Source organism: Oncorhynchus mykiss, chromosome 15, assembly GCF_057628025.1.
Source record: "Oncorhynchus mykiss isolate SJ-2025 chromosome 15, ASM5762802v1, whole genome shotgun sequence".
Taxonomy (NCBI): domain Eukaryota; kingdom Metazoa; phylum Chordata; class Actinopteri; order Salmoniformes; family Salmonidae; genus Oncorhynchus; species Oncorhynchus mykiss.
The window spans coordinates 55,918,243-55,945,578 of record NC_143036.1 but is presented as its reverse complement, the minus strand read 5'-3'; the positions used below and the strand labels follow the sequence as shown (position 1 = coordinate 55,945,578).

Here is a 27,336-nt window from a genome sequence, read left to right as displayed (position 1 = left end):
TGCATTCTGAATTGACCTGAGAAGCAGAAGTATTCCATGTACATACAGTGAAAGTGTAAATCTTGTTATAGAATAAGTGTCTTGTGACCGCGAAGCAAACAGGCGGCACTCCACTCCACTACAGCAGACTAGCCTCTCCCAGACATTCTGGTGGGTTTAGCCTGAAACAAAAACAAATCTCCACTTGTCCACTAAAAATGTATAGATCACCAGAGCATGTAAGCATGTTAATATAATATTTTTACTAGTATAATTGCAATGTTTCTACACGGGTATAAGTGGAATTCATTTTGAGTAAGTGTAACCAAAATATTATTGTTGATATTAAAAGCTTTTAATATTAATTACGACAGTTTCTTAGGAATTGACACAGCTGTGTTGATTCATTGGGAGTATGGAGATTCAAAATGTCCCCTCCTTTCTTTGCGGTAGCAAGCTGAGGCTGGGGGCAGTGTCTGTCTCAGTTCTGTAGACACACAGGGGCTGCTGATGCTCATTCAGCAAGCTTACAACATAAGTAAGTCTGGAGCAGACAGTGTGTGTGTGTGTGTGCGTGTGTGTGTGTGTGTGTGTGTGTGTGCGCGCGTGTGTGTGTGTGTGTGTGTGTGTGTGTGTGTGTGTGTGTGTGTGTGTGTGTGTGTGTGTGGTGTGCATGAGAATGTGTGAATGTGAATGTATGTGTCAACTATAATGAGGAGAGGGGGAGGAGAGGAGACCCATGGACATCAAAGTGACCCTGGTCATGTATACCTGGGAATCATCCACCTGGATATCTGCCATCAACATAATGATCTGCCCATGGGGTGGATTGAGTGCTGAAGTCCATTGTGAAACATTAGTGCTTTCTAAAAGTGGATATTTTGTCTGGTTGATGAGTCATCAGTCAGGCCTATTGACCGAGGGGAGCGTGCTCTGCCCTGTTTGCCTGTTTAAAATGTTCACATTCATACCCTGTAGGCTACCCAGAGCGAGAGTGTACCAGGCCTTCCTCACCTCATAATGTGTTATTTGACCCCGTGTGACCTTCAGTTCGACGAGCCAGTCTCTACACAACTAGCCTGGTTTCCTGAATGTTTCTGCTTAAACCAACAATGACTAAAGCCAACACATGGATAAAGAAGTGGCATCCAGTCTACTAACTACACAGCATAGACCACACAGGAGATTTAGGTACGTAGCCTCAGGCCTCTGCTCCCAGGGTCCAACCTTTATTTAACTAGGCACGTCAGTTAAGAACAAATTCTTATTTACAAACACAAGTCAACCTCGTTATCAGGAACCATGGTTTAACTCAACCGTGATATGAACTCATTATTGACCCTTAATTTAAACCCTGTTATGGTTACGAATCGCTGTCATTTGGGAAGGCTAAAAAATTCACGGTTATGTTTGGAAAAATATGGGATGTTTTTAGTAGCTTTTTGCTGCTTGGATGGAGGAACCTGTATCCCCTCCAAATGCTACATTGTTCCCAGAAATGGGATGTTTGATTTGTTGATCCAGTTGGGCTGGTCGGAGAGGAGTTTGAACTTTGAGCTCTGGCTGATTAGTAGGGGATAATTAGGTTCAAAAGTGGGCTACTATGTGTATCATAACACACGGCTCATACGGTTTATTAGTAGAGTTGTGCAGTCCCTCCTCTCCTCTCTTGTCCTCTCCTCTAATCTATCCTCCCCTGGCTTTTCCTTTTCGTTGCTCTCCTCCACTCTCTTCTAATTTCTTCTTCTCTTCTCCTTTCTTTTCTCTTCTTCTCTTCCTCTCTGACCGTTTCCTCTCTCCACTCCTTTGTTTTCCTGACACAGCTCCATCAATGCCTCCTCCACCCTCCTCTCCTCTCCCAGTAGTCTTCAGGGTGAGCCAGCTCCTCAGATTCCTTGATTCCCATTTGACCACATGAGTGTGTCTAGAGAGGACAACATGAAGGACCGGGACTGAAGGTTAAGGATAGTTTATTACCCCAGCCTGTCCCCTGCCAAGACAGGATTCATGTCAGCACCACTGATGTACCAGCAGTCAGAATTTAACCCTGTCCCAGGTTGGATTCTCCCTGTGCTCAGCCGCCCACCTGTAATGGGTTTCAGAGTCACGGATTTGGCTCTGGGATACAGTCACAGAAAGGGCAGGATTATTTCTCAAAACCCCAGTGCATAGCAGGGCATTGGCGGGAGAATCTTGTCTGAATGTTAAACACTCTGTCGCTGTATTTAGGCTTCTTACAGAGCAACAGGAGAAAGGTATTATTATATATTCAGTATCAGTCAAAAGTTTGGACACTCCTACTCATTAAAGGGTTTTTCTTTATTTTTACTATTTTCTACATTGCAGAATAATAGTGAAGACATCAAAACAATGAAATAACACATATGAAATAATGTAGTAACTTAAAAATCAAAATATATTTTATATTTGAGATTCTTCAAAGTAGCCACCCTTTACCTTGATGACAGCTTTGCACACTCGTGACAGTCTTGTCCCATCGCTGCAACTCCCGTATGGACTCGGGAGAGGCGGAGGTTCGAGACACGACCTCCGAGACACGACCCCACCAAGCCACACTGCTTCTTGACACACTGCTCGCTTAACCTGGAAGCCAGCCGCACCAATGTGTTGGAGGAAACACTGTACAGCCGGCAACCAAAGTCAGCGTGCATGCTCCAGTGATTCCACAAGGAGTCACTAGAAAGCGATGGGACAAGGACATCCCAGCCGGCCAAACCTTCCCCTAACCCAGACGACACAGGACCAATTGTGTACCGCCTCATGGGTCTCCCGGTTGCGGCCGGCTACGATACAGCCCGGGATCAATCCCGGATCTGTAGTGGCGCCTCTAGCACTGTGATGCAGTTTCTTAGAGTGCTGTGCCACTCTGGAGGTCCAGGAGAAAGGTTACATGGTCCAGCAGAGACAGACAGGGCCGTCCTGCCAAGGTTACAGAGACTGGTCCGACTTTGCATTACATTGACCTTGTATAGTAATAACGTTGTAATAATGTTATTCGGTATTACCATCTAGGCAACTCTTTTGGTTGGTTTGAAATGGATTTGTCCTACTGGGAAATGGAATTGGTCCTAATTGTGTTGAATGCTAGCTATTGTGTCTCATTAACAGCAATGCTGCACCCTTTAAAAAGGGGTCTGCCCTCAGCACCATTGAGCAAAGCATGGCTAGACAGAGAGGAGAGGTGCTGCACTCCAACCAGCCATCTTTACAATAACATTGTAACACCTATTAAAGTACAGTGTATTTACAGTGTAGGTATGCATAACAAGACTGTCTATGAACCATAAACAGATGATTTCAGCCTTCGTGGTAGGGCTCCGATGTAACACTCATAAAACTAGGCGACCAAAAAATACCTCAGGGTAATCACAACATGTACAGAGGTCTGCCTGTGCGTGCACACCTCCTTGTATGTTCTGATCTGGAGTCAGTCACGTGTTTATTTTAGCTTGGGTACATTAGCGGTGGTCTCTGTTTGACACATCACACTCTCTTCATCTTGGACTGCTTGGCGCTGTTTGCTTTGAGAAAGGGTCCTTGCCATGTGAGATCCATCAGCTTAGGCCTATTCCGTTCTTTTGTCCAATAAACATGTTAAGGTTAAGTTGGAGAGCAGGGATTTTCTGTTCATTTTTAAACGTCTTTTAGTGTTTTTGTATAACACCTGAGTGCCAATGTACAATGTTGCTTTTAAAACTAAGCAGGGTTGGTCCTGGTCGGTCCCTGGATGGGAGACCAGATGCTGCTGGAAGTGGTGTTGGAGGACCAGTCGGAGGCACTCTTTCCTCTGGTCTAGAAAAATATCCCAATGCCCCAGGGCAAGGATTGGGGACATTGCCCTGCGTAGGGTGCCGTCCTTTGGATGGGACGTTAAACTGGTGACCTGACTCTCGGTGGTCACTAAAGATTCCATGGCACATATCATTAGAGTAGGGGTGTTAACCCTTGTGTCCTGGTTAAATTCCCATTCTGGCCCTCATACTGTATCATCATAGCCACTTAATCATCATCATAGCCACTTAATCATCCCCAGCTCCCAATTGGTTCATTCATCTCCCTTCCTCTCCCCTGTAACTATTCTCCAGGTTGTTGCTGTAAATGAGAATGTTTTCTCAGTCAAATTACCTGTTAAAATAAGGGTTCAACCAATAAATAAAAAGTGCATGCATTAACAAGGTACAATGTGACAACACAGAGCTGGTAGGGAGGGAGATTGGATGTGTGACCTCTACCTGTGGCTCACTGTAAACACAATCTCAAACACCTTTCCTCTCTGAATACACTGCTCCCAAAAGTTGTTCTATTCTACCAAAATATGTAAGGAGTTTATATTCCAAATCCAACTTGGGTCCCAAATGGCACTCCTTCGTTATATAAAAGCACTATTTTTTACTATATAGGGAATAGGGTGCCATTTATGCCACTTCACAAACCTCAGATCCAGTCTTACATCAATCACATTTATTTATAAAGCCCTTTTTACATCAGCCAATGTCACAAAGTGCTGTACAGAAACCCAGCCTAAAACCCCAAAACAGCAAGCAATGCAGATGTAGAAGCATCATGTGAATTGCCCTTCAGTTGCCTGGTCTTCTCTTTCATGACAATAGATTTGGCTTACCCTAAAATAATTAACGCTGATAAGATCATAACAAGTGAAAGATAGTCTAATGGTTACCTTTTGAAGTTAATTCCTTTCATGAAATACGCTATGAGAGAAGAGGTGTACGTTGAGCTCATCTTTTTAGGATATGGATTGGATGACGTAGCCCATGATGCAAGTGAGTTTAATATGCATTATTCAAGGTACACCTTCCATAGAAAAAAACGTGGGATCTTCTGCCAGCGGTTTCCAACTGCACTGGGAATCTCACGAGCCATATTCTACTACCATGACATGGTATTTATTTCCAGCAGAGCATACAGAAAATGTTATAATTTAATTGATGAAATAGGCCCAATTATTGCAATCATTACCATAATTATAATCAATACCATCACGATCATTATTGCTTTGTTTTGTGACGCCTTTCGAGCCACCGGACCAAGCCGGGGATCTATTTCATCTCCGTAAAAAAATTATAATAATACCTCAGGAAATCTCTATGTAAACATGGTTTACGTCCGCGCAGCAGTATGCCACGCTTCGGCAAACTCCGCTGCTGTTCCTTCAATAGGAGAGTAGTAGCCTAGCCTATGAAGAGCAGAAGAAACGTGAGGGAGAAATAACACCGAGAGAGAAACAGACGGAGCGGCACAAAGGAGAGAGGAGAGTGTTGTGCGAGAGGGCGATATAGAGGGAGATGAGAGGAGATGCAGGCAGTGGCCTAGATGTGCGAATAGCCAAGAGTTGCTCTTTCTGGTTCACTGGATGGAGGCTGCTCCCGCGCAGGGAGGACTATAGAAAATATGGGGATGTTTTACGCGGTTTGTTGAAGTCTACACAGTGAACCGTTACTTTTTTTTCAGTACGTTTGTTCGTTCATTCGTGTTCTGTATTTTTATGTAGCCTACATTGTGTGTTTTGGGGAGAAATGGGTCAATAATTTGGAAGCGCCCATGCAGTAGCGCACACACACACTGCCGCGCGTTATGGCTCTCTCTGTCAAACATGGTATGAAAATGCACTGAGCCTTTTACATTTACACACGGCAAATATATAGTTCACGCCGCTTCCTTCGCTCCCCCTATGTGATGGCGATGGAAGTGGAAGCTGACAGCGGCAGAGGTATATCAAGGAGCGCTCATGAGAAATGCCCGCGGGCTGTGGAGCGCAACGGCTATGTGAAAACATGTGTCACCCCTCTGTATCAGGACGCAGGCTGCCAGTCTTGGCTGAGACTCGCAGAAATATGGAGTTCCCGGAGACTGTCGTCCGCAGTGTGTGTGGGCTCTGTATCGGTTATTCTCGCTTTGCTGGTCAGATTGGTTGACTGGGACGTGGAGCAGCAGAGTTGCGGCAGTAACAGCGAGAATAACGGCGAGTCTGGATCTCTAGTTCATTTCGTGGCGAGCTGTGTGGTGGAACTGTTGTTGAACATATGGTACCTGGTGTCCCCTGTCTTCACTCTCGTATGTGCCTTCTTTTGGGTTGGCTTGTACCTGATCCGTTGCGGGGTGCTGATCCGGACCGCCGTGTTTCTGTTGGCAGTGTGTCACTTGGGCGAAGCCGCGGCGCAGTCTCTCCTGCACGGTGCGGAGGACCAGTTGCTGTCGTTTACCGCCACCGTGGTGGTTCTGTCCTGTCTAGCCAGCGGGGCGCTGATGGTGGTCAGGCTCGGACAGGGGATTTCCGTCATCGTCTTCATCAGCATCATCAGGACTGTGTCTCTCATCTCCCTCAACAAGGTCCGGGCCAGCTGGAGACCCTACCTGGCGTACCTGGTAGGAGTGCTGGGGGTCCTGCTAGCGAGGTATGCTGACCGGCTCCTGACAGGCTCAGGGCCATTCGGGGCGGGTTGTTGCTACGTGACAGCGGGGAAGGAAGATAATATCATTCCCGTGTTTAAAAGGCGACGGAGGTCCAGTTCGGTGGTCTCTTCAGAGATGGCGCACAGTCACAGCAACAGCAAGTCCCACCGAAGGACCTCGCTCCCATGCATTCCACGGGAACAGGTAAAAGATTAGCTATAATTTGAATGTTTGGCTTTTTTTTTTAGGGCAAGGGAATGGCACAAAAATATGCCCACAATTAACGCATTGTTCCCAAATGTATTATTATTAATATGATTATGATTATTGTTATTATTATAAGGCCTATTATTATTACATTAGACGGGTCATTCGAGTTACTTTGCGGGATGCCTCAAAGCTCAGCTTCTTCTCCAACGCATATTCCTATAGGCTACTCTGAATATCGAACACATGTGTTAACTTGTGCTGATTCTATCATGAGCACTTTATCTAAGCTATTAAAGGGAAATACTCTCAGCATGCACGTTCCCAACCCCTTTTCCCTTTCCCGTTCTATTTTAAAGTTGGCCACTGTTCAAATGGCAAGTATGTGTTTGTGCTTTTGATAAACAACTGTATGCTACTGCCCATTGGTCAGTATAATGTATATACTGTCCTACCAGGGTGGGGAACCCGAGACAGAGTCAGGGCTGATAACCAGCCCTCAACCAGATAACCAGCCCTCAAACCCAGCCTTTTGTTTGACCTGGCTAGGTGGCTGTGGGTCGGAGGAAAGGCTTTTCACGTCAGCTCACACCAATTCTAGAAGGTTATCAGTAGTTAGAGACTGATATCAAACACATTTCCGCATGGTTTACTGTAATTGGTGTGCTTTTATACAGTAGTTACCGGGATTTGCATTCTCCAGACCGGCTTAAATGGATAAGGAATGAATCTTAAATGTGAAGGTACACATTCTAGAGTAGCTTTTTATTGTATTCAAGTGCATTTACTGACCTCGCCTATTGTTTTATTCAGCCTTGTGCTTTGTTTATTTTATGTCTAAGGACACTGTGTATCCTGAGAAGGGTTTCCTGTCTTTCAGGACAGATTTTGTTGGACTTTTAAAAATATCTCCCGATGTCTTTTCTCATCATTGAATTGCAATCCAAAGTTAGTACAGCTGCTACGTTTTAAATGCAGATGCACAAGTTGTGTATCCTCCTCAGCGTGAAGGATGTGAATGAACACATCCATATGAAGCTGAGGTACTCTAGTATGTCAACCAGACCTGTGGGTAGTGTTCATTAATGCATCATCTCCACTGTGATTTCTTCAACAAAGTGAATCAACAACGACTGATCTCTGTCATACAACAAACACCCTTCGCTCATAAATGTTGGATTTGTTGTCCCTGATCTTCAAGGGTAAACAACAGCTCTACCTCCTCCATAGCCTTCTCAGCAGTCACTACTGTGTTGCCTCCCAGGGAAGTTACGCCCTCTAGTGATAGATTAGAATAAATCAAAAAATAAAAAGGTGTCCAAATTGAGATAATATCCAAGCAGACGTTTTTGTGTTGGCAGAAGGCACGTCACACTATTAAAGATGGGATACGGGCCACTCCAAAGGGTTCCAACTTTATTTGTCCCAGAGGGCAATTGGTTTGGCAGCAAATGAGCATAAAAAAACAACATTGAACATATAAAATCCTCATGGATATCCACCAGGATTGTACTCTGGACTAGCACACTGTCTAAAGTCTCGACTATAATGACTTCTTTTTAAGTAAGAGGCCCCAGCTGGCCCATAGCTTCATATGGGTGTTTATTACAACATGTTTAGGCCATGTGTTTTAGTGTTGACTGTTGAGTGACTTTGGGCACATCCCTTTTGAACTGTACATGGTGTTAGTGATGGGGTCATCTGATCAAATCGTGTTCAAAGATGCTGACCAACCTCACTATCAACACACGACGACACGAGGTCTGACAAATTGTCCCCCTTCTCTCAGAGCACTTGGTTACGGGGGCTTTGATTCTCAAGAGACCTTGCGATTGGTCAGGGTGAGTGCTGTGCGGAGCGACAGGCCAGGCAACATGTCCCGTCCTCCACAGGCGTTTCCTTGACGTGAGTTGCGTGAGCCTCTTGAGAGAGAAGGCTAGCTACACCAGGAGAGGCTCGCTGGCTGGATCAGAACAGGTCTGTCTGTTAAACAAGGCCTGGTCGCCGGTCAGCAGAGTATGTGCTGTACAGTATGGGAAATGATCAAATGTCACCTATGATGGTAGGACATTATTCTGTATTCTCCATAGTGAACGGCTTTTTAGTGCAATACAAATGGAAGAGGGTATCATTTTTGAAGCAGCCTTTCGTTTTTCCTAAGGATTAAAAAAGAAAAAAAAATTTGTTTTGTGTGTGCGTGCGTGCTTGTGTGTGTGTGTGCGTGTGTGCTTGCATGTGTGTGTGTGTGTGTTTGTGTCTAGCTCTCCTCTGGGTGCAGGTCTCGCCCAACTCAGAGAAGCATAGATTTTCATAAACCTGCCCTCCTGCAGTATTTATGAGCCAGCCTCTGCTGACTGCCTGCCAGAATGTGTTCTTGCTTTACATTGCAGCATCCAGCAGCCCCAAGAATTCCTCCACTGCTACTTCAAACTTTCCTGTCACCATTGTTTTGCTCTCTGTAGCCATAATGTCAAGTTTACAATGCGTTTATAGATGTGTAAGATAGGCTTTATGAACAGTCAGTTCTTAGTAAATCATTACCATCTGTATAATATAGCATGTATAGTTTGAGGAAAACACTGTAATGTCAGATGAAACCGTTTCAGATAGATTACCGCTTCATAAATAGCTTTTTAATGAATTTCTGGGGGGGTTTAATGATTTCTTAGAACGTTAGAGCACTTCTAACAACATATCATGATATAAATCTCTTTTTAGACAGTGTGAGTAGCTCTGCGGTAGCGCTGCAGTGGACTAGCAAGCTGCAAAAATGGTTTGTATTTCAGCAGAGGCTTCTAGAGGGATATGATTTGAGGAAATAGCCTTTTCTAGTGAGTTTGGGGCTGATTCAATCCAAACTTTGGCTCAGTAATAGAGAAGTTGTAAATTGGACATTTAAAAAAGGCATTTTATATGAGATTAGTTTATGCCTTGGTTCTCCTTCTCATTTTCCCTATCCACACACATATTCTACAATGCCATACATTATAACAATGCTTCTGCTAAAATAGTTGAATGCTTGAAAAAGAGTTGGGGATCCAACAGTCCAAACAGTTCTGGATTTTGTTCAATTTTCAAACTGTATATTACCTAATTATCAAACGTCTAAATATTTCTATGCCACAGCGAGAGAGAGAGGGAATGACAGAGAGAGGGAGAGAAAGAGAGAGAAGGAGGGTGTGATTCAGTTAAATTTGAAGGAGAAAAGGGTGCAGCAAGAATCTATTTGAGGGAAACCCTATTCTCTCAATGACGCACATTCATTCCCACAGAGACCAGCCACATTACACTCTGTGCCATAGATTCCTGAATTTCTGTGCCACTGATACAAGGTTAGTAGGCTGAACTATTCTATCTGCCCTCATAGGTTTAGACTATAGTCCCCAAAAGAGCCTAGATCATGTACAGATGTAGGATCTTAATTTGATCACCCTGTTGCAGGAGAACTGCAATGTAAAGCTTATAGTGTATTTGAGGTTTAAAAAGGCTTCTGAAGTTTGTAATTCCCACTTTGAAATTTCAGACTTGATTTTCCCTTAAGAAAAATGTATCAACCCCTACAAAAATGTAGATGAATTATAATCCACATAATAATTCACATTTCCTGCTGCTGCAGGATTATTTTCATGCTGTAGCAAGATGGGTCAAATTAAGATCTTACATCTATACATAAAACAGATTAACTTGGAACCGGTTTGTACTTAACATGGTGGCTTGTTGTGTGTGTGTTGCAGCTAGGCAAATAAACTCACAACCAAAATGAGGTTGGCCGAGCTTGTGTGTGTGCTTGTGTGTGTGTTGAGCATATTCCTCTACATGTTGTCATAGTGTACATTCACCTGTTTTCATCTTGTCGGAAGCAGAGAGGGTGTCATTTCCACCTGACGACGAGACATGCGGCATGTTGACTTTATTAGTCTGCCTAGCCCTCTCTGTTCAATTGAGCTTGTCTGTGTGTGAATGGACAGAGGGATCTTTTACGCACACTCACTCACACACACACACACACACACACACACACACACACACACACACACACACACACACACACACACACACACACACACACACACACACACACACACACATACACACACACACACACACACACACAAACGCGCGCGCGCGCACACACAAGCTCAGCACGGCCAACCTTGTTTTGGTTGTGAGTGAGAGGGGCCTAGCTGCGACTGTGAGAGGGCGTCCGAGGAATGTGTAGCTTCAGCTGGATGATGAGGGTCCGCCGGCTGCCAAACCTCATTCATTTAATAAACCCAGCGCTGCACAGCGACCCGAGTCTCAGAGAACAGCACCACTAGAACACGGTCCTGAAGAAGAAGAGAGACAGAGAGGTTGAGGTAGGGAGGTACAGAGAGATGCGGGGGAAGAAGAGAGTGGGAGGGAGAAGCAACGAGAGAGAGGGGGAGATGCAGAGACAGAAGAGAGGGAGCGACAAAGGAAGATGTAGATTGATAGACAGAGGCAGGGGTAAAGGGTAGGGGAGGTAGATAGAGAAAGAGAGACGGAGAGCAAGCGAAGAGAGCCGTGCCCTCATGTCACCAGGTGTGCAGCACTTATGAAGAGAAAAAAAAATGAATGGACTGCCTCATTCAGACCAGAGGTAGGTGGAGAAGGAGGGAGGGAGGAATGGAGGGCAGAGAGCAAGTGAGGAAGAGAAGGATGGGGATGGAGAGTGTTGAAAGACGTAAGAGAGATGGAGAGAAATGAAGGAGGGAGAACAGTTTCCTGCCAAGTCTACCAAATATGTCAGTCGGAACAGGACAACAGCCTAGCTGGCCTGTGAAACCTCACCACTGTTATTATAAACACACCACAGCACCGCTCTGCTCACTAAAACACTAACAGACACCACGTTCAAATACTAACACACACTCAACTCCAAACACTAAAACATTTCTACAGTTTCTGCCGCGGCTGCCAAGACAGTGTCTCCTATATAGACAATGGTTCTTTTCCATGTACTTGTTTTTTTCTATCCAGTACCTGAAGGTACATTAGGATTTGAGTTGCTTTCTCTTTCCATTCACTAGTGAAACATAGCAGATGCCTGTATAGTCTCACAGTAGCCTCTGAAAAGCCAGTTTTGTGTCTGGAGTTAGAGACCAGAGTAATCCCAAAGAGAAATTCTGCCTCCGGTTGTCACCGTCTGACTTATCCTCCTCATTAGGAGTTCATTATCAGCCTCACGTCAACATCACTCACATGTGAAACAGGAGAGATGGGATGTGTCTGTATGCTTGCCTGGGCAGCCAAGCATATGCTCTATGTATGTTTTCATGCATGATTGTGAAGGCACGTTTATGTGTGTGTCCACTGGTTTGTCCACACACACATGTGTGTGCCTATGCAAGGTGTGCCCGCATGTGGATGTGTTTGTGTGTGTGTTTGTGCATCTGTGTGCGTTTCTGAGAATTTGCGTGTGTACGTGTGTACCAGCGAGAGAGAGAGAGAGAGAAAGCTTGAGCCCCAACTCTAGCTGACTAGCTGTAGCTGTAGGGCTGCTAAGCCCACTGCTGAGAGGCAGCTTGTTATTTAAACCTGGACTGGCCCCTGCCCAGTTCCCTTCTCCCCCGCTCCCTGCTCCCTGCCCTCCCCCTCTCTCCCCTGCAACTCACTCCCTGCTCCCAACTTCCTACTCCCCTGACCCTGCTCCCGGCTAGCCTCTCCTCTCTCCCCTCAACGCGCTCTCCTCTCCCCTCTCCCCATATACATAGTGGCTACCCTGCTGGCCAGCCATGTGAGCCCCTGGCCCCAGACAAGGAGCGTACTGTTACCCACTCAATGGTGTGTTTTAGTTTGAAAATCTGCCCAGGCAGATGGGGAGGGGGGGGGGGGGGGGGGGGGGGAAGAAAGCCAGCCTTTAACAGAAACCAGGTCTGTACATCTGTCTGTTTGTCCGTCTGAAAAGGAGTGAGAGCCAGGGGGAGCGAGGGAGAGGCTAGAGAAAAAAAGGTTGAAGGATTTTGGTGCAGGGTTTGTTTTCTCTGAGTCTATTTTAATTAGAGAGAGAAGTGGGCTAAATGCTGCCGTGCTACACAGCACAGTACAATGCCATGTTCAGGAGGAGAGGCGTGGAGGAGTCGCAGTCAGCATACGAGGAGGTGTACTGCTGCATGGTCAGATATTTTTGTTGAAAGAAGAGAAGTTTATTAAAATAATTATGTAAAGGGCGTTTCTATCAGTTCATTGGAGACAACAGACAGCCAATGTGATCAATTGTGTGAAATCGATTAATCAAGTGTAATGAGAAAATATGCTACATTTCTTCGAAATGTCTACAATAGCGTCCTGTTGTAAGAAATGGATGGCTTAAGCCCCTGTAGCAGCAGCATCGGAGAACTGTCCTTGAGGAGCCTCCCAGATGACCACAGTCCTCATAAACCATGGAGGAGTCCTCATAAACCATAGCTCCTGTCCACAGGTCATGTCACTGTGGTTGATTACCATGGCCTAGTTGAGCATGCAGCGTTACTGTGTTCGGTGTGTGTGTGTGTGTGTGTGGGTGTGTTTGAGAGATGAGTATTTATAAATGTTCATACTGTTTAACCAGGTCCTTGTTGTAAAATATAATTATTTCTCATTATTTCGCAATGGCTTACCTGTCCATATAAAGGTTTGAAAAATGAACATTACGTATTGTTGTTGCACCAAGAGGGTTCCAGGCTAGCCCAATGCTTCTGCGCTGTCATCAGTCTGCTGGGCTGCAGTGATTGCCCTCCCTGCCCCCTGCCTCCCTCCCTGCCTCCTCCAAGGCTCCACAGTGCCTGGTGCTGTGGTTGTCTATCAGATAATTGCCAGCATAATTGCATCACATGCAGCTGGTAGTGTTTTTCACTTCTATTACTCTCCTTGCTTGTGTAATGCTGCTTTTACGCACAGCACAATGGAGACGTGCGCAATGCAGTGAATTGCACAAAGCCGTCTGTTCCTGGAGCCAAAGAGAGCCTGCTTCTGGGTTACACTAGGTAGGACCAGATCTTTATCCTGAGAAATGGGTCTGGGATTAGATAGGGACAGTAGGCTACTTGCCTGTTTCTGCTTTAGCCAAGAAGTTGTTGTCTTGTTTTGGCAAGGCAACAATGTACTAGTGTTGGATGCAGATGTCTTGGAACTATTAATGAGTCATCAGTTAGCTCAGCTTAGTATATGGATGAAGGGATATTGCACAGATGCATCATGTTAAAAACATTGAATAGTATATAGGTCAACTTTGTGATGGAACGGAAGCTGTTTTGGACCTGGATATCTTTAAGGTCATGGGTTCTAACTATTTATGTAGAAGCAAAAGGGTATACAGTGCATTCAAAAAATATTCAGATCCCCTTGACTTTTTTTTTGCATTTTGCTACATTACAGCCTTATTCTAAAATGGATTAGTTCCTTTCCCCTATCAGTCTATACACAATACCCCATAATGACAAAGCAAAAACAGGTTTGAAGAAATTGCTGCTAATATATAAAAAAAACAAGAAGCTGAAATATCACATTTACATTCATGTGCGTTCAGACCCTTTACTCAGTACTTTGTTGAAGCACCGTTGGCAGCGATTACAGCCTTGAGTCTTCTTGGGTATGACACTACAAGCTTGATACACCTTTTTTGGGAGGAGTTTGTCCCATTCTTCTATGCAGATCCTCTCAAGCTTTAGAAGGTGGGATGGGGAGTGTCAAAAGTATATGAAATACAAATGGTGTAGAGAGAAATAGTCCTATAATAACTACAACCTAAAACTTCTTATCTGGGAATATTGAAGACTCATGTTAAAAGGAACCACCAGCTTTCATATGTTCTCATCTCTGAGCAAGGAACTGAAACGTTAGCTTTTTTACATGGCACATATTGCACTTTTAATTTCTTCTCCAACACTTTGTTTCTGCATTATTTAAACCAAATTGAACATGTTTCATGATTTATTTGAGACTAAATTGATTCAGTATTGTTGTAATTGTCATTATTACAAATATATGAATACAAATCGGACGATTAATTGGTATCAGCTTTTGTTGGTCCTCCAATAATCGGTATCTGGATCGGCGTTGAAAAATCACGAGAGGTCGACCCCTACTTCAGAAAATATTCATACCCCTTGACTTATTCTTGTATTGAAATATTTAATTTGATCACTTTTGGCAGTGATTACTGCTGTGAGTCTTTCTGGGTAAGTCTCTAAGAGCTTTGCACACCTGGATTGTACAATATTTGCACATTATTCTATTAAAAGCTCTGTCAAGTTGGTTATTGATCATTGCTAGACAGCCATTTTCAAGTCTTGCCATATATTTACAAGCCAATTTAAGTCAAAACTGTAACTAGGCCACTCAGGAACATTCAGTGTCATCTTGGTAAGCGACTCCAGTTTAGATTTAGCCTTGTGTTTTAGGTTATTGTCCTGCTGAAAGGGGAATTCATCTCCCAGTGTCTGGTGGAAAGCAGACTGAACCAGGTTTTCCTCTAGGATTTTGCTTCTGCTTAGCTCTATTCTGTTTCTTTTTACCCAAAAAACTCCCTAGTCCTTGCCGATGACAAGCATACCCATAACAAGATGCAGCCACCACCATGCTTTGGATTCAGGACATAAAGTTAATTTCTTTGCCACATTCTTTGCAGTTTTACTTTAGTGCCTTATTCCAAACAGGATGCATGTTTTGGAATATTCTGTACAGGCTTCCTTCATTTCAGTCTGTCAATTAGGTTAGTATTGTGGAGTAACTACAATGTTGTTGACCCATTCTCCTATCACAGCCATTCAATTCTGTAACTGTTTTAATGTCACCATTGGCCCCATGGTGAAATCACTGAGCGGATTCCTTCCTCTCCGGCAACTGAGTTAGGAAGGATGCCTGTATTCCTGTAGTGACTGGGTGTATTGATACACCATCCAAAGTGTAATTAATAACTTCACCATGCTCAAAGGGATATTCAATGTCTGCTTTTATTATTTTTTACCCATCGACCAATAGGAGGCCTTCTTTGTGAGGCATTGGAAACCCTCCCTGGTCTTTGTGGTTGAATCTGTGTTTTAAATTCACTGCTCGACTGAGGGACCTTACAGATAATTGTATGTGTGTGGTACTGTGTGGGGAGATGAGGTAGTCATTGTCATATTATTGCACACAGAGTGAGTCCTTGCGTCTTATTATGTGACTTATGAAGCAGATGTTTACTCCTGAACTCATTTCAGCTTTATATTTTTTTATTCATTCATGAAAATGTCTAAAAGCATACTGTAATTCCATTTTGACATTTTGGGGTATGCCAGTGACACAAAATCTCAATTTAATGACATTTTAAATGCAGGCTTTTCCACAACAAAATTTGGAAAAAGTTAAGGGAATACTTTCTGAGGGCACTATATGTTTTGTCTGCAAGTCCTGAAATGCACAGAGTGAAGTAGAGAAAGCACTAAGACAGTGGGTGTTCTCTCTGCCCTATCCCTCAGCCAGCCTGCCAAGCCTGCTCTGTTCTATGTGTTGTTGGAGAAGTAGTTATTCCCTTGTATTTGAGTGGTAATTTTGTGTACACAAGGCAAGGCATTCTGAGCACAGACGTATGCAGGGACTGAATATAGTGACTGAAGGCGCTTGAAGATGACATCATTAGGCCTTTTTTATTTGTTTGCTTTTCTTTGCCGACACACTGCATTTTCTCCGATTTTTCATGTGCTGGATACGTTTTATGAGGCCATAGGGATAAACAGGATTTTTTTTTTTTAAACAAAAAAACATTTCAGGTTCACAACCAGAGTAGTTTTCTTGACGGTTGTTTTGTGGTGGAGGACGGAGGGTGCGTTGTATCCTCAGGTGTGTCCCAGCTGCCACACACACACACACACACACACACACACACACACACACACACACACACACACACACACACACACACACACACACACACACACACACACACACACACACACACACACACACACACACACACACACACACACACACACACCTCCACCCCCCTTGAATTACTTCCAGAAGTCCTAATGGGTTCCAGAGCAGGGAGAGTCGCTTGAAAACCCAGGCCAGATGAATGCTCTGTAATAACAATTGTGTGTGTGTGTGTGAGAGAGATGGTTGACTGGTGGCTCGTTACCTCACAGCTGCTTGGCTGATGACGCTGTGCAGAATTTGCTTATAAATGCAAAATAACACAAACTTGGAACAACACAGCATGTGTATTTGTGTTTATCACAGAAAGCGTGTGTGTGTGTGTGTAGTTGAACAGTAAACACTTTACAAGTGTGTTACGTGTGACAGAGGGAGCTTGCGAGTACGGCTAGGCGTGTGAAAAGGGAAGTGGGAATGTGACATTTTGTGAAGGGAGGTGTCGCTGTTCCAAGTCCCTGAGCTGGAGAGATCCACAGAACCCCATCCAACTCCTCTTTCTCCTCCTCCTTTCTCTAATGTGCCGATGACACTTCCATGACCCTAAGGTACAGTTCCTGTTGTCTGAGCAGCAAGAGGTCTCTGAAAGTGACGCATTATGACATAGGGTAACGTGTTAACTGTAGAGGCACAGGGAGATGGGGACTGATATGAAATGAAGTGCAAACATCTCTCCCCCTTGCCTTCAACCAGAGTAGGAAAGGCCCTGTACCAACCCACACGAACTGTACTGGTCATTACATAAGACCCAATGTCCACTGTCCTGTTCCTCTACATCTCACTCTGCATGCTTAGATGTAAATGTGTGTGTCTCTCTCTCTCTCTCTCTCTCTCTCTCTCTCTCTCTCTCTCTCTCTCTCTCTCTCTCTCAATTCAAAGGGTTGTTGAGGAAGTAGTTATTCCCTGGTATTTGGGTGGTAATCTCTCTCTCTCTAACTCATTCCATCTTAGTCTCCCTCGCCCTCCAGTCTCTTTCCTCTTCTCCCTCTTTCTCTGTCCTTTATCTCTCTCTCGGTCCATCTTTCAGAGGACAGATGCCAGCGGCGGCATGGCGTCCTCAGCTGCCATCACACACTGTTATGTAAGGCAGATCTCTGTGTGTGTGTGTGTGTGTGTGTGTGTGTGTGTGTGTGTGTGTGTGTGTGTGTGTGTGTGTGTGTGTGTGTGTGTGTGTGTGCGTGTGCGTGCGTGCGTGTGCCCAATGTGTCTGTGATGGAACGGGCCATCATGTGGGGCTGTTGTGGAGGATGGTAACTGAAGGATGGTTGGTTGTGATTACATACACACTATTTATACTCATGCTTCTCCAAGTGCTGAAAGCCCTTGTCCTAGGCCCGTAACTTTGTTCACGGTCCCTTCCTGCCACCCCCACAGGAGACCCACAAAGTCGGCAGTTCCATCCGCCTGACGTGCTTTAGCTACCTTCTTCATCTGTGTTTTAGCATTTATCCATGCTTTATCCATAAATCCTATCTACAAGGTTTATCCTGTAGTCTATTTATTTACCATTACTGCTCTGATCTTATCAGAAAGGATGATCTGATGATGCAAATATATACTGTCAATAAATCTAGTTAGTCAGAACATTGGGCTAATCCAATCAGTCAGTAGGTCCCCGGGCCTGGGAGGGCTCATCGTAGGGCATGTACTGGAGAGTTGGCTTTGATCCCATTGTCCCATCTGCAGGGAGGATGTTCAGTCACAACATTCAATGCCTCTCGAATTGGTTTGGATAAAATAATTTTCTAAAACTTATTGTGTCTGTTTGATGTAAGCTTTGTCCGTTAGATGAGGAAGTTCACTGGTCTGGTGTGCTGTTAGACCCCATTGCCCAGTAAAAACTGTGTCACCAAACTCTCTAAATAATGAAGGGGCCATAAAGAGCATCGTTCTCTGGAAAACAAAGAGAAAGCTCTTTTCATCCTTTGAACATTTGTGACAAGTAAAAGGGGTGACATTTGCTCTTTGCAGCTGTTGGTTTATGTTTCATGTCCAGCTCCGAGGCAGAACACACACACACACACACACACACACACACACACACACACACACACACACACACACACACACACACACACACACACACACACACACACACACACACACACACACACACACCCCTCTCGTCCCTCCCTCGTTTTCTGCCCATCTGACATTTCAAACAGACGTGCAGAAGAGCGTACAAGGCAACGGGGGGCGGGGCAACGGGAGGGCTGGCCTGGTCAAATAAACACAGGAGCAGTGACGCTTGTAATCCCTACCAGACCTGCAAAACACACCCTGTGTGTGTGTGTGTGTGTGTGTGTTCTCGTGGCTTAAGTCATGATCGACATGTGCACCCAGGAGCTGTGTCCTGCCTCCATGGGTTGAACAGTGGTCACAGAGGTTGTGACAGGTTGGATAACCAGCTATAGTTAGCCATGACCTTTAACCCTGTATGTCAAGCATAGTGTGTGCATCACTAAGGGAAGCAAAACAAGGTGGTTCAAAACACAGCTCTCTGTGGTGGGCTTTCATACTGGAGCAAATCCTAGCTTGACGTGTGCACAGATGTTTGAGAATATTTAGGTGATCACTTGGGCCCACCGGGTTGGCATTCCACTGTGGTTGACTCGTGGTTGTTATGGTTGTCTGTGTGGTTGGAGTTTACGTTCTGCTCATGTTGAACACTGAACACTGACAAGCGTCAAACCATCACCCAATCCAACAAGCAACACACGTTGCACTTTCACACCCTTAAAAGGAGACATCCTCTTACACGTTCTATGTCCTTAGTTACCTCTCTCTGAACTCCTCTCTCTTCTCTCCATCTCACCATCTCTCCGTCTCTCTCTCCGTCTTTGTCTTCTCGTTTGTCTCTCCATCTCCTCTTCTCTTTTTTTGCGCTGCTGTTTTTTTTTGTGGCTGTGGGAAGACATTGTGAGAGGCAAGGAGCGTCATCGTTAATGCTCATCTGTGGAACAGACCAGGGGACAGACTACGGCTCTGACGTCTGTACGGGCAATTAGGAGGGGAACGCACACAGAACACACACACCATGCGCTTCCTCTCTCACACACACACACACACACACACACACACACACACGCACACACACACACACACACACACGCACACACACACACACACGCACACACGCACACACACACACACACACACACACACACACACACACACTCGTCAGGATCATGTGGTTAGCTGTGCTGTTTGGCACCGTGGGGCCTGTTACTGTCTGTGTTTATGTCAGTGTGGTCCTCCAGGCATGATGTTTCTCCCGTCCATTCACCGTCCATTCACTCTTCCCTGCAGCCATCCATTCCCTCCCAATTCCTCTCTTTCGCTTCCTCTCTATTTCTCCCTTCTCTCTCATTCTCTCTCCCTCGATCCCACTCTCTTTGTCTATCTACCCCTCTCTCTGTCCCCCCCCCTCCCTTTCTCCAGTCTCATTCAGGGCAGAAGCCCTTCTTATATTGGATTATGTTGTTGTGGTGTGATGGGTGTTGGGGCGTCTGGTGGTGGTATTACTCGGAAGCAAAGGATTAAGGGAGTTCAGTTTTCTTAGAAAAGCTGTTTTTATCAGGGTTTGGAACCGGTTCAGGGGACAGAACTTAAAACCTGAAAAGAAGGTTGTTTTTCAAGGAACAGAATCAGAGCCAGAAAAGTGATCTACAGTACATTCGGAAAGACCACTTGACCTTTTCCACATTTTGTTGCGTTACAGCCTTATTCTAAAATGTATGAAATTGTTTTTTCCCCTCATCAATTGACACATAATACCCCATAATGACAAAGTGAAAACAGGTTTTTTAGGATTTTTCTAAGTTATTAAACAGAAATAACTTCTTTACATAAATATTCAGACCCTTTGCTATGAGACTCGAAATTGAGCTCAGGTGCATCCTGTTTCCATTGATCATCCTTGAGATGTTTCTACAACTTGATTGGAGTCCACCTGTGGTGAATTCAATTGATTGGACATGCTTTGGAAAGGTACACACCTGTCTATATGAGGTCCCACAGTTGACAGTGCATGTCAGAGCAAAAACCAAGCCATGAGGTCGAAGGAAAAGGCACATGACAGACCGCTTGGAGTTTGCCAAAAGGCACCTAAAGACTCTCAGACCACGAGAAAACAAGATACTCTGGTCTGATGAAACCAAGATTAAACTCTTTGGCCTGAATGCCAAGCGTCACACCTGGAGGAAACCTGGCACCGTCCCTACAGTGAAGCATGGTGGTGGCAGCGTCATGTATTTGGGGATGTTTTTCAGCTGCAGGGACATGGAGACGACTCAAATCAAAATAACATTTTATTTGTCACATGCGCCGAATACAACAGGTGAAATGCTTACTTACAAGCCCTTAACCAACAATGCAGTTTTAAGAAAAAACAAGTGTTGAATAAATTTAATTTAAAAAATAATAATAATTAAAGAGCAGCAGTAAAATAACAGTAGCGAGGCTATATACAGGGGGTACCGGTACAGAGTCAATGTGCGGGGGCATAGCTTAGTCAAGGTAATTGAGTAGCAGCAGTGTAAAAGAGGGGGAGGACAATGCAAATAGTCTGGGTAGCCATTTGATTAGCTGTTCAGGAGTCTTATGGCTTGGGGTTAGAAGCTGTTCAGAAGCCTCTTGGACCTAGACTTGGCGCTCCGGTACCACTTGCTGTGCGGTAGCAGAGAGAACAGTCTATGACTAGGGTGGCTGGAGTCTTAGACAATGTTTAGGGCCTTCCTCTGACACCGCCTGGGATAGAGGTCCTGGATGGAAGGAACCTTGGCCCCAGTGATGTACTGGGCCGTACGCACTACCCTCTGTAGTGCCTTGCGGTCGGAGGCTGAGCAGTTGCCATACCAGGCAGTGATCTAGTTTACTAGATATTACTTGTCTTTTTGTGAACCATCATTTGAATGAAAACAATAGACAACTGGATGTTCATTCATTAATATACTGTATGTAAAATATACAGGAGAAATAATCTTCTTCCCCACTTGAGCTCATGATGTGAATTACACTTTTACCCAGTTTTATGTGTACTCTATATACAGGTCTGATAAAATCTTTTCACCAACATGTCTCTTGTGGTTGTGCTGTTCTTGTGCCCCCTGAGGACAACACTCTGACTCTGAAGTCTAAGCTCTGAGATGTAACACTCAACAAACAGGCCCCTGGGGGGGGGGGGGGGGGGGGGGGGGGGAGACAGGCTGCGTCTATGGTCTAAGCACCACAACACAGAACCTCCATTAGTGCCATTAGAGCCAATCCTGCAGGGGTCACACACACACACACACACACTCACACACACACACACACACACACACACACACACTCACACACACACACACACACACACACACACACACACACACACACACACACACACACACACACACACACACACACACACACACACACACATGATGGAGTTTCCTGCTGTGTTGACATGTGGAGAAAGCCTCCTTGGGTTGGCTGAGCACTGGTTGATCCATGGTCACAGCAGGTAGAGAGAGCAGGGGTAGACCCGTTATGGCATCTAGAGAGAGAGAAAGTACTATTACATGGAGAGGTCCAGGAGAGCCGGAATGGTGGTCAGGGAAGTCGGTGTACACCTGAACCAGATTACCCGGGTCCCGACCGGGCCGGGTCCGAAATTCTGTTGTTGACCCTCGGTGCCGGGTCGGATCGGATTTGTTTGTCACGGGTCTGATTTGCTGGTAAGGACCCATACAGACCTGAACGTGACTCATGCTGCTGCTCAGGCTTTTCATGAGAGTACTATGTGTAGCATTTAGTTGTCGAACAATCACGAGTCATCAAAGCACCACTATCCTCTGGCTCTGTGTGTGTCGTGGCAAGCAAGTTAGATCAATGGAAGATGGAATTAAAATGGGGGAATTAAAAGTTAAATGAGAAGGATGTTTCACCAAGAACCAACAGGCAGGCTGATAATACTCTATAGAGTTGTTGTAATTGTGTAGGATGGGGGAAAGTGCAGCATGTGTAGTAGCCTCAATTTGCCAACCCAGCTACAGTAACTTAACTAGCTTATTTTTTCAGTTTGTTACAGTCAATCTTAAACCATTATTTAACTAGGCAAGTCAGTTAAGAAAAAAATCGTAATTACAATGACAGCCTACCAGGGAACAGTAGGTTAACTGCCTTGTTCAGGGGCAGAGCAACAGATTTTTACCTTGTCAGTTCCAGGATTCAATACAGCAACCTTTTAGTTACTTGCCCAACGCTCTAAATACTAGGCTACCTGACGCCTCTATTGGTACTATGTTATCAGATTGGATGATAACTAACCTAGCAGGAGGTCAGGAGATGCCATAAAAACCAGCCACTAGGGGCAACAGTGAGCACTATTACCATCAAGCATGCTTGAGCTTTGCTAAGGTGTTGTGGACGGGAATGGTGGATGGGCTGTGTAAGCTGTGAGCTCCGATGGTTGCATGTCCAATTCCAGTGCTAGGCACTAATTTTATATAAATGTTTTTAACCCTATCCCAAACTTTAACCCTTAACTTGACCATTTAGAATTCATGCCTAAATTTAACCTTGGAAATGTAACTTTTATGCATAAGGGTTTGGACATCTGATTCTGCGGTGAGACTGTGAAAGCTTGTTGCTCTCCCTCCTCCCCGATGCCTCCCCGATGCCTGCACCACTCACACACACGGCCCCTCCCCTGCATTCTGCTAGAGCTCCTGTGTTTCCCTCTCCCTCAGCTTTTGCATTAACAGCTTCAGTTAAAAAGGTAGCTAAAAAAAAACTTTTCTGCTGCTTCCCTCACTCGGATAGGACCCGACCCGGTCTTTACAGGACCAGGTCTGGTAGTCGTCTGGTTCGTTCGGATCGCGTTTCCATATATTTTTTAAAGTGTTTATTCAGGTAGGATCCGGAGAGGAAAGTGCTGGGTCCATTTCGTAATGGGTCCAACTTTTTGGATCCGAGAAGACCTCTAATGTACACACAGTTTCCAGGAAGCCTGAACACTTTCCATGAATGGCTTGGGCTGCTTGACCTTCTGGGTGCTCACCCACTGTCTGAGTGAAAGCATATTAGCAGAGATGATTATATGCCTGTTGTTTCATCCATGTAACAATGATCTAATAATTTAATCTAGTGTATCATTTTATTCTCCATCTCTCAGACCAGTATGCTGCTATAATAAGAATCATTTTGGTAGGTGCTTATATTTGTCCTATTTCACGTGGGAATTGTAAATGTGTTATTTTCATATCCCAACTCTCCCTGAGACACCCTTGGAGAGTGGGGTCATGGCCAGTGTCAGCCATTATCAACGGCGACGCTGGAGCAATTAGGGTTAAGGGCCTTGCTTTAGTGGCACATGGACAGATTATTCACCTTGCCAGCTCGGGGATTCAAACTAGCGACCTTTCGGTTATTGGCCCAACACTCTAACCACTAGGTTATAGACACGAATTGATTTTGTGCACATCAATCTGCCATATGAAACATGGATTGGTCATTGCCTTATGAATATAGTTTTACATAGCATGAGATGTGTGTACAGTACCATTTAGATACGACCATGAACACTGCACAGTGATTGTGCAGAAATTCTGTTTTGATTAGTTGTGTGTGTGTGTGTGTTTAGCTTCCAGCTGTGTCTTATTAAGCTTCTCTCAGGACTGTTAGAAAGCTGAATGAGTTCACTCAGGGTTGGGTGAATTATCTCTCTCTCTTTCTCTCCATCTCCCTCCTCCTCTCTCTCCCTCTCTCTCTACCTCTTGCACTCTCCCCCAGCTCTCTTCCTCTCTCTCTCTCTCTCTCTCTCTCTCTCTCTCTCTCTCTCTCTCTCTCTCTCAATCCCCCTTCTGTTTCTCCCTCCCTCCATCCCTCTCCCCCTCTCCTCCAGCGATCTAAGAAAACAGAGGCAGAGTGTTTGTATAATGCCTGGCTAAACTCTGGCTGTTCCACCGAGACCCACACGCCCCCAGTTAAAATGTTGACACTTCCAATCCTGCACAAATTGTCCAAGAGCTATTCTTCCTCTGAACATAGGGTGTTCTGTGTTTATTTAGATAATCAAGGATATTTCCTCCCCTCCACGTCGGCAAAAACAGATGTCAACTTCACTGGCGCTGTGTTCTTTATAAAACACCAGCACACTACAAAAAGTACAGTCAGAATCACCCATACAACCCTTATGGGTGCTTCTACTGTTATAATTTGAATAGTAAGTATGCTGGATGATATTGGACCATAGAGTTTGGATATATTTTATTCATCTGCTGATGAATATTATGATTTTGATAATTCATAGTATTATATGATTCTATAGTATTTTGCAGCAAAAGGAAACGAGGGCCCACATTATGGAATAGATTTTCATCCATTCTTCTCAGAGATGGAAGCATGCACCACATAGGCCTACAGTAGGGATATTAAAGTAAATGGAGTTCCTGTGTCTCAATCTTCACTTCGCATGAGAAGTTAATGACTCAACTGACGTTCACGCCACACACCACATCAATCATTGGGCGGTGAAAGGGGATCGCACGTCACGGAGGATGCCGCTTTCGCGAGCCGTGACGCACGTGATGTGATGCTCTCTGACAGTAATGGCAGTAAAGAGGTACACGACACCAAGACTGGCTTGCCATTAGCACGGGAAACACTCCACTTAGAGGGAACCAGTGGAAGGAAGGGCGTGTGTGTACATAAAGCCATTGGATGCATGAAGCCATTGGATTGCCTCTTAATGCGGCTTGGCAAATGAAGTGAAGGGGTGCACGTTGCGGAAACCACGCATCATGATTCTATCATCTCCAGTCTAGCGTTTCCTATGAAAATAACCCAGATTCAGGGCCAATGTATATCAGACCTTGAATTTCTCTTAGATGGAAGAACAGGGCCTTTTCCAAATGGCAAAACTCTAACACATACAGTGGGGCAAAAAAGTATTTAGTCAGTCACCAATTTTGCAAGTTCTCCCACTTAAAATGAAAATCACATTGTAGGATTTTTAATTAATTAATTTGCCAATTATGGTGGAAAATAAGTATTTGGTCAACAACAAAAGTTTAAAGTTTATCTCAATACTTTGTTATATACCTGTTGTTGGCAATGACAGAGGTCAAACGTTTTCTGTAAGTCTTCACAAGGTTTTCACACACTGTTGCTGGTATTTTGGCCCATTCCTCCATGCAGATCTCCTCTAGAGCAGTGATGTTTTGGGGCTGTTGCTGGGCAACACGGACTTTCAACTCCCTCCAAAGATTTTCTATGGGGTTGAGATCTGGAGACTGGCTAGGCCACCCCAGGACCTTGAAATGCTTCTTACGAAGCCACTCCTTCGTTGCCCGGGCGGTGTGTTTGGGATCATTGTCATACTAAAGACCCAGCCACGTTTCATCTTCAATGCCCTTGCTGATGGAAGGAGGCTTTCACTCAAAATCTCACGATACATGGCCCCATTCATTCTTTCCTTTACACGGATCAGTCGTCCTGGACCCTTTGCAGAAAAACAGCCCCAAAGCATGATGTTTCCACCCCCATGCTTCAGAGTAGGTATGGTGTTCTTTGGATGCAACTCAGCATTTGTTGTCCTCCAAACACGACGTGTTGAGTTTTTACCAAAAGTTATATTTTGGTTTCATCTGACCATATGACATTCTCCCAATCTTCTTCTGTATCATCCAAAAGCTCTCTAGCAAACTTCAGACGGGCCTGGACATGTACTGGCATTGCAGGATTTGAGTCCCTGGCGGCGTAGTGTGTTACTGATGGTAGGCTTTGTTACTTTGGTCCCAGCTCTCTGCAGGTCATTCACTAGGTCCCCCCGTGTGGTTCTGGGATTTTTGTTCACTGTTCTTGTGATCATTTTGACCCAACGGGGTGAGATCTTGCGTGGAGCCCCAGATCGAGGGAGATTATCAGTGGTCTTGTATGTCTTCCATTTCCTAATAATTGCTCCCACAGTTGATTTCTTCAAACCAAGCTGCTTACCTATTGAAGATTCAGTCTTCCCAGCCTGGTGCAGGTTTACAATTTTGTTTCTGGTGTCCTTTGACAGCTCTTTGGTCTTGGCCATAGTGGAGTTTGTAGTGTGACTGTTTGAAGTTGTGGACAGGTGTCTTTTATACTGATAACAAGTTCAAACAGGTGCCATTAATGCAGGTAACGAGTGGAGGACAGAGGAGCCTCTTAAAGAAGAAGTTACAGGTCTGTGAGAGCCAGATATTTTGCTTGTTTGTAGGTGACCAAATACTTATTTTCCACCATAATTTGCAAATAAATTCATTAAAAATCCTACAATGTGATTTTCTGGATTTTTTTTCTCATTTTGTCTGTCATAGTTGAAGTGTACCTATGATGAAAATGACAGGCCTCTTTCATCTTTTTAAGTGGGAGAACTTGCACAATTGGTGGCTGACTAAATACTTTTTTTGCCCCACTGTACATACATATTACACGCTAGATACAATTGAATGCATGCAGTGAGACACGCAATGTATGAAATATAGACAGTTGCCCTCAGGCATCCAGCTTTGATGCAAAATGTACATACACCACACACGCCAACGCATGCACAAAGACACGTAACACTCACTTTGAACGCATAGGTCCTACTCACCCCCGGGCCACCACCACAGCACTGTGATGACTTGTAATGTAATTGCTCAAAATGTATTGGTCACACACACTGTTCTGCAGATGTTATTGCAGGTGCAGTGAAATTCTTATGTTTTCAACTCCAACAGTGCAGCAATGTCTGGCGATACAATAACAACATTCACTTAATCCAAAAGTAAAACAAATAAAATAAAGACTTAT

At 44.6% G+C, this 27,336-nt stretch overlaps 1 protein-coding gene across 2 annotated transcripts in view; it reads left to right on the top strand.

Moving 5' to 3' along the window:
- Positions 1–1,740: 1,740 nt before the first annotated feature.
- The window catches only part of LOC110490286 (phosphodiesterase 3A, cGMP-inhibited), an 84,252-nt gene continuing 58,656 nt past the window's right edge, over positions 1,741–27,336 (top strand). For both annotated transcript variants that reach the window (XM_021563587.3, XM_021563586.3), the window contains exon 1: positions 1,741–6,615. In XM_021563587.3, the coding sequence (XP_021419262.3) occupies positions 5,695–6,615 (921 nt within the window). In that variant the 5' untranslated portion in view covers positions 1,741–5,694. The remainder of the gene's footprint in view (positions 6,616–27,336) is intronic.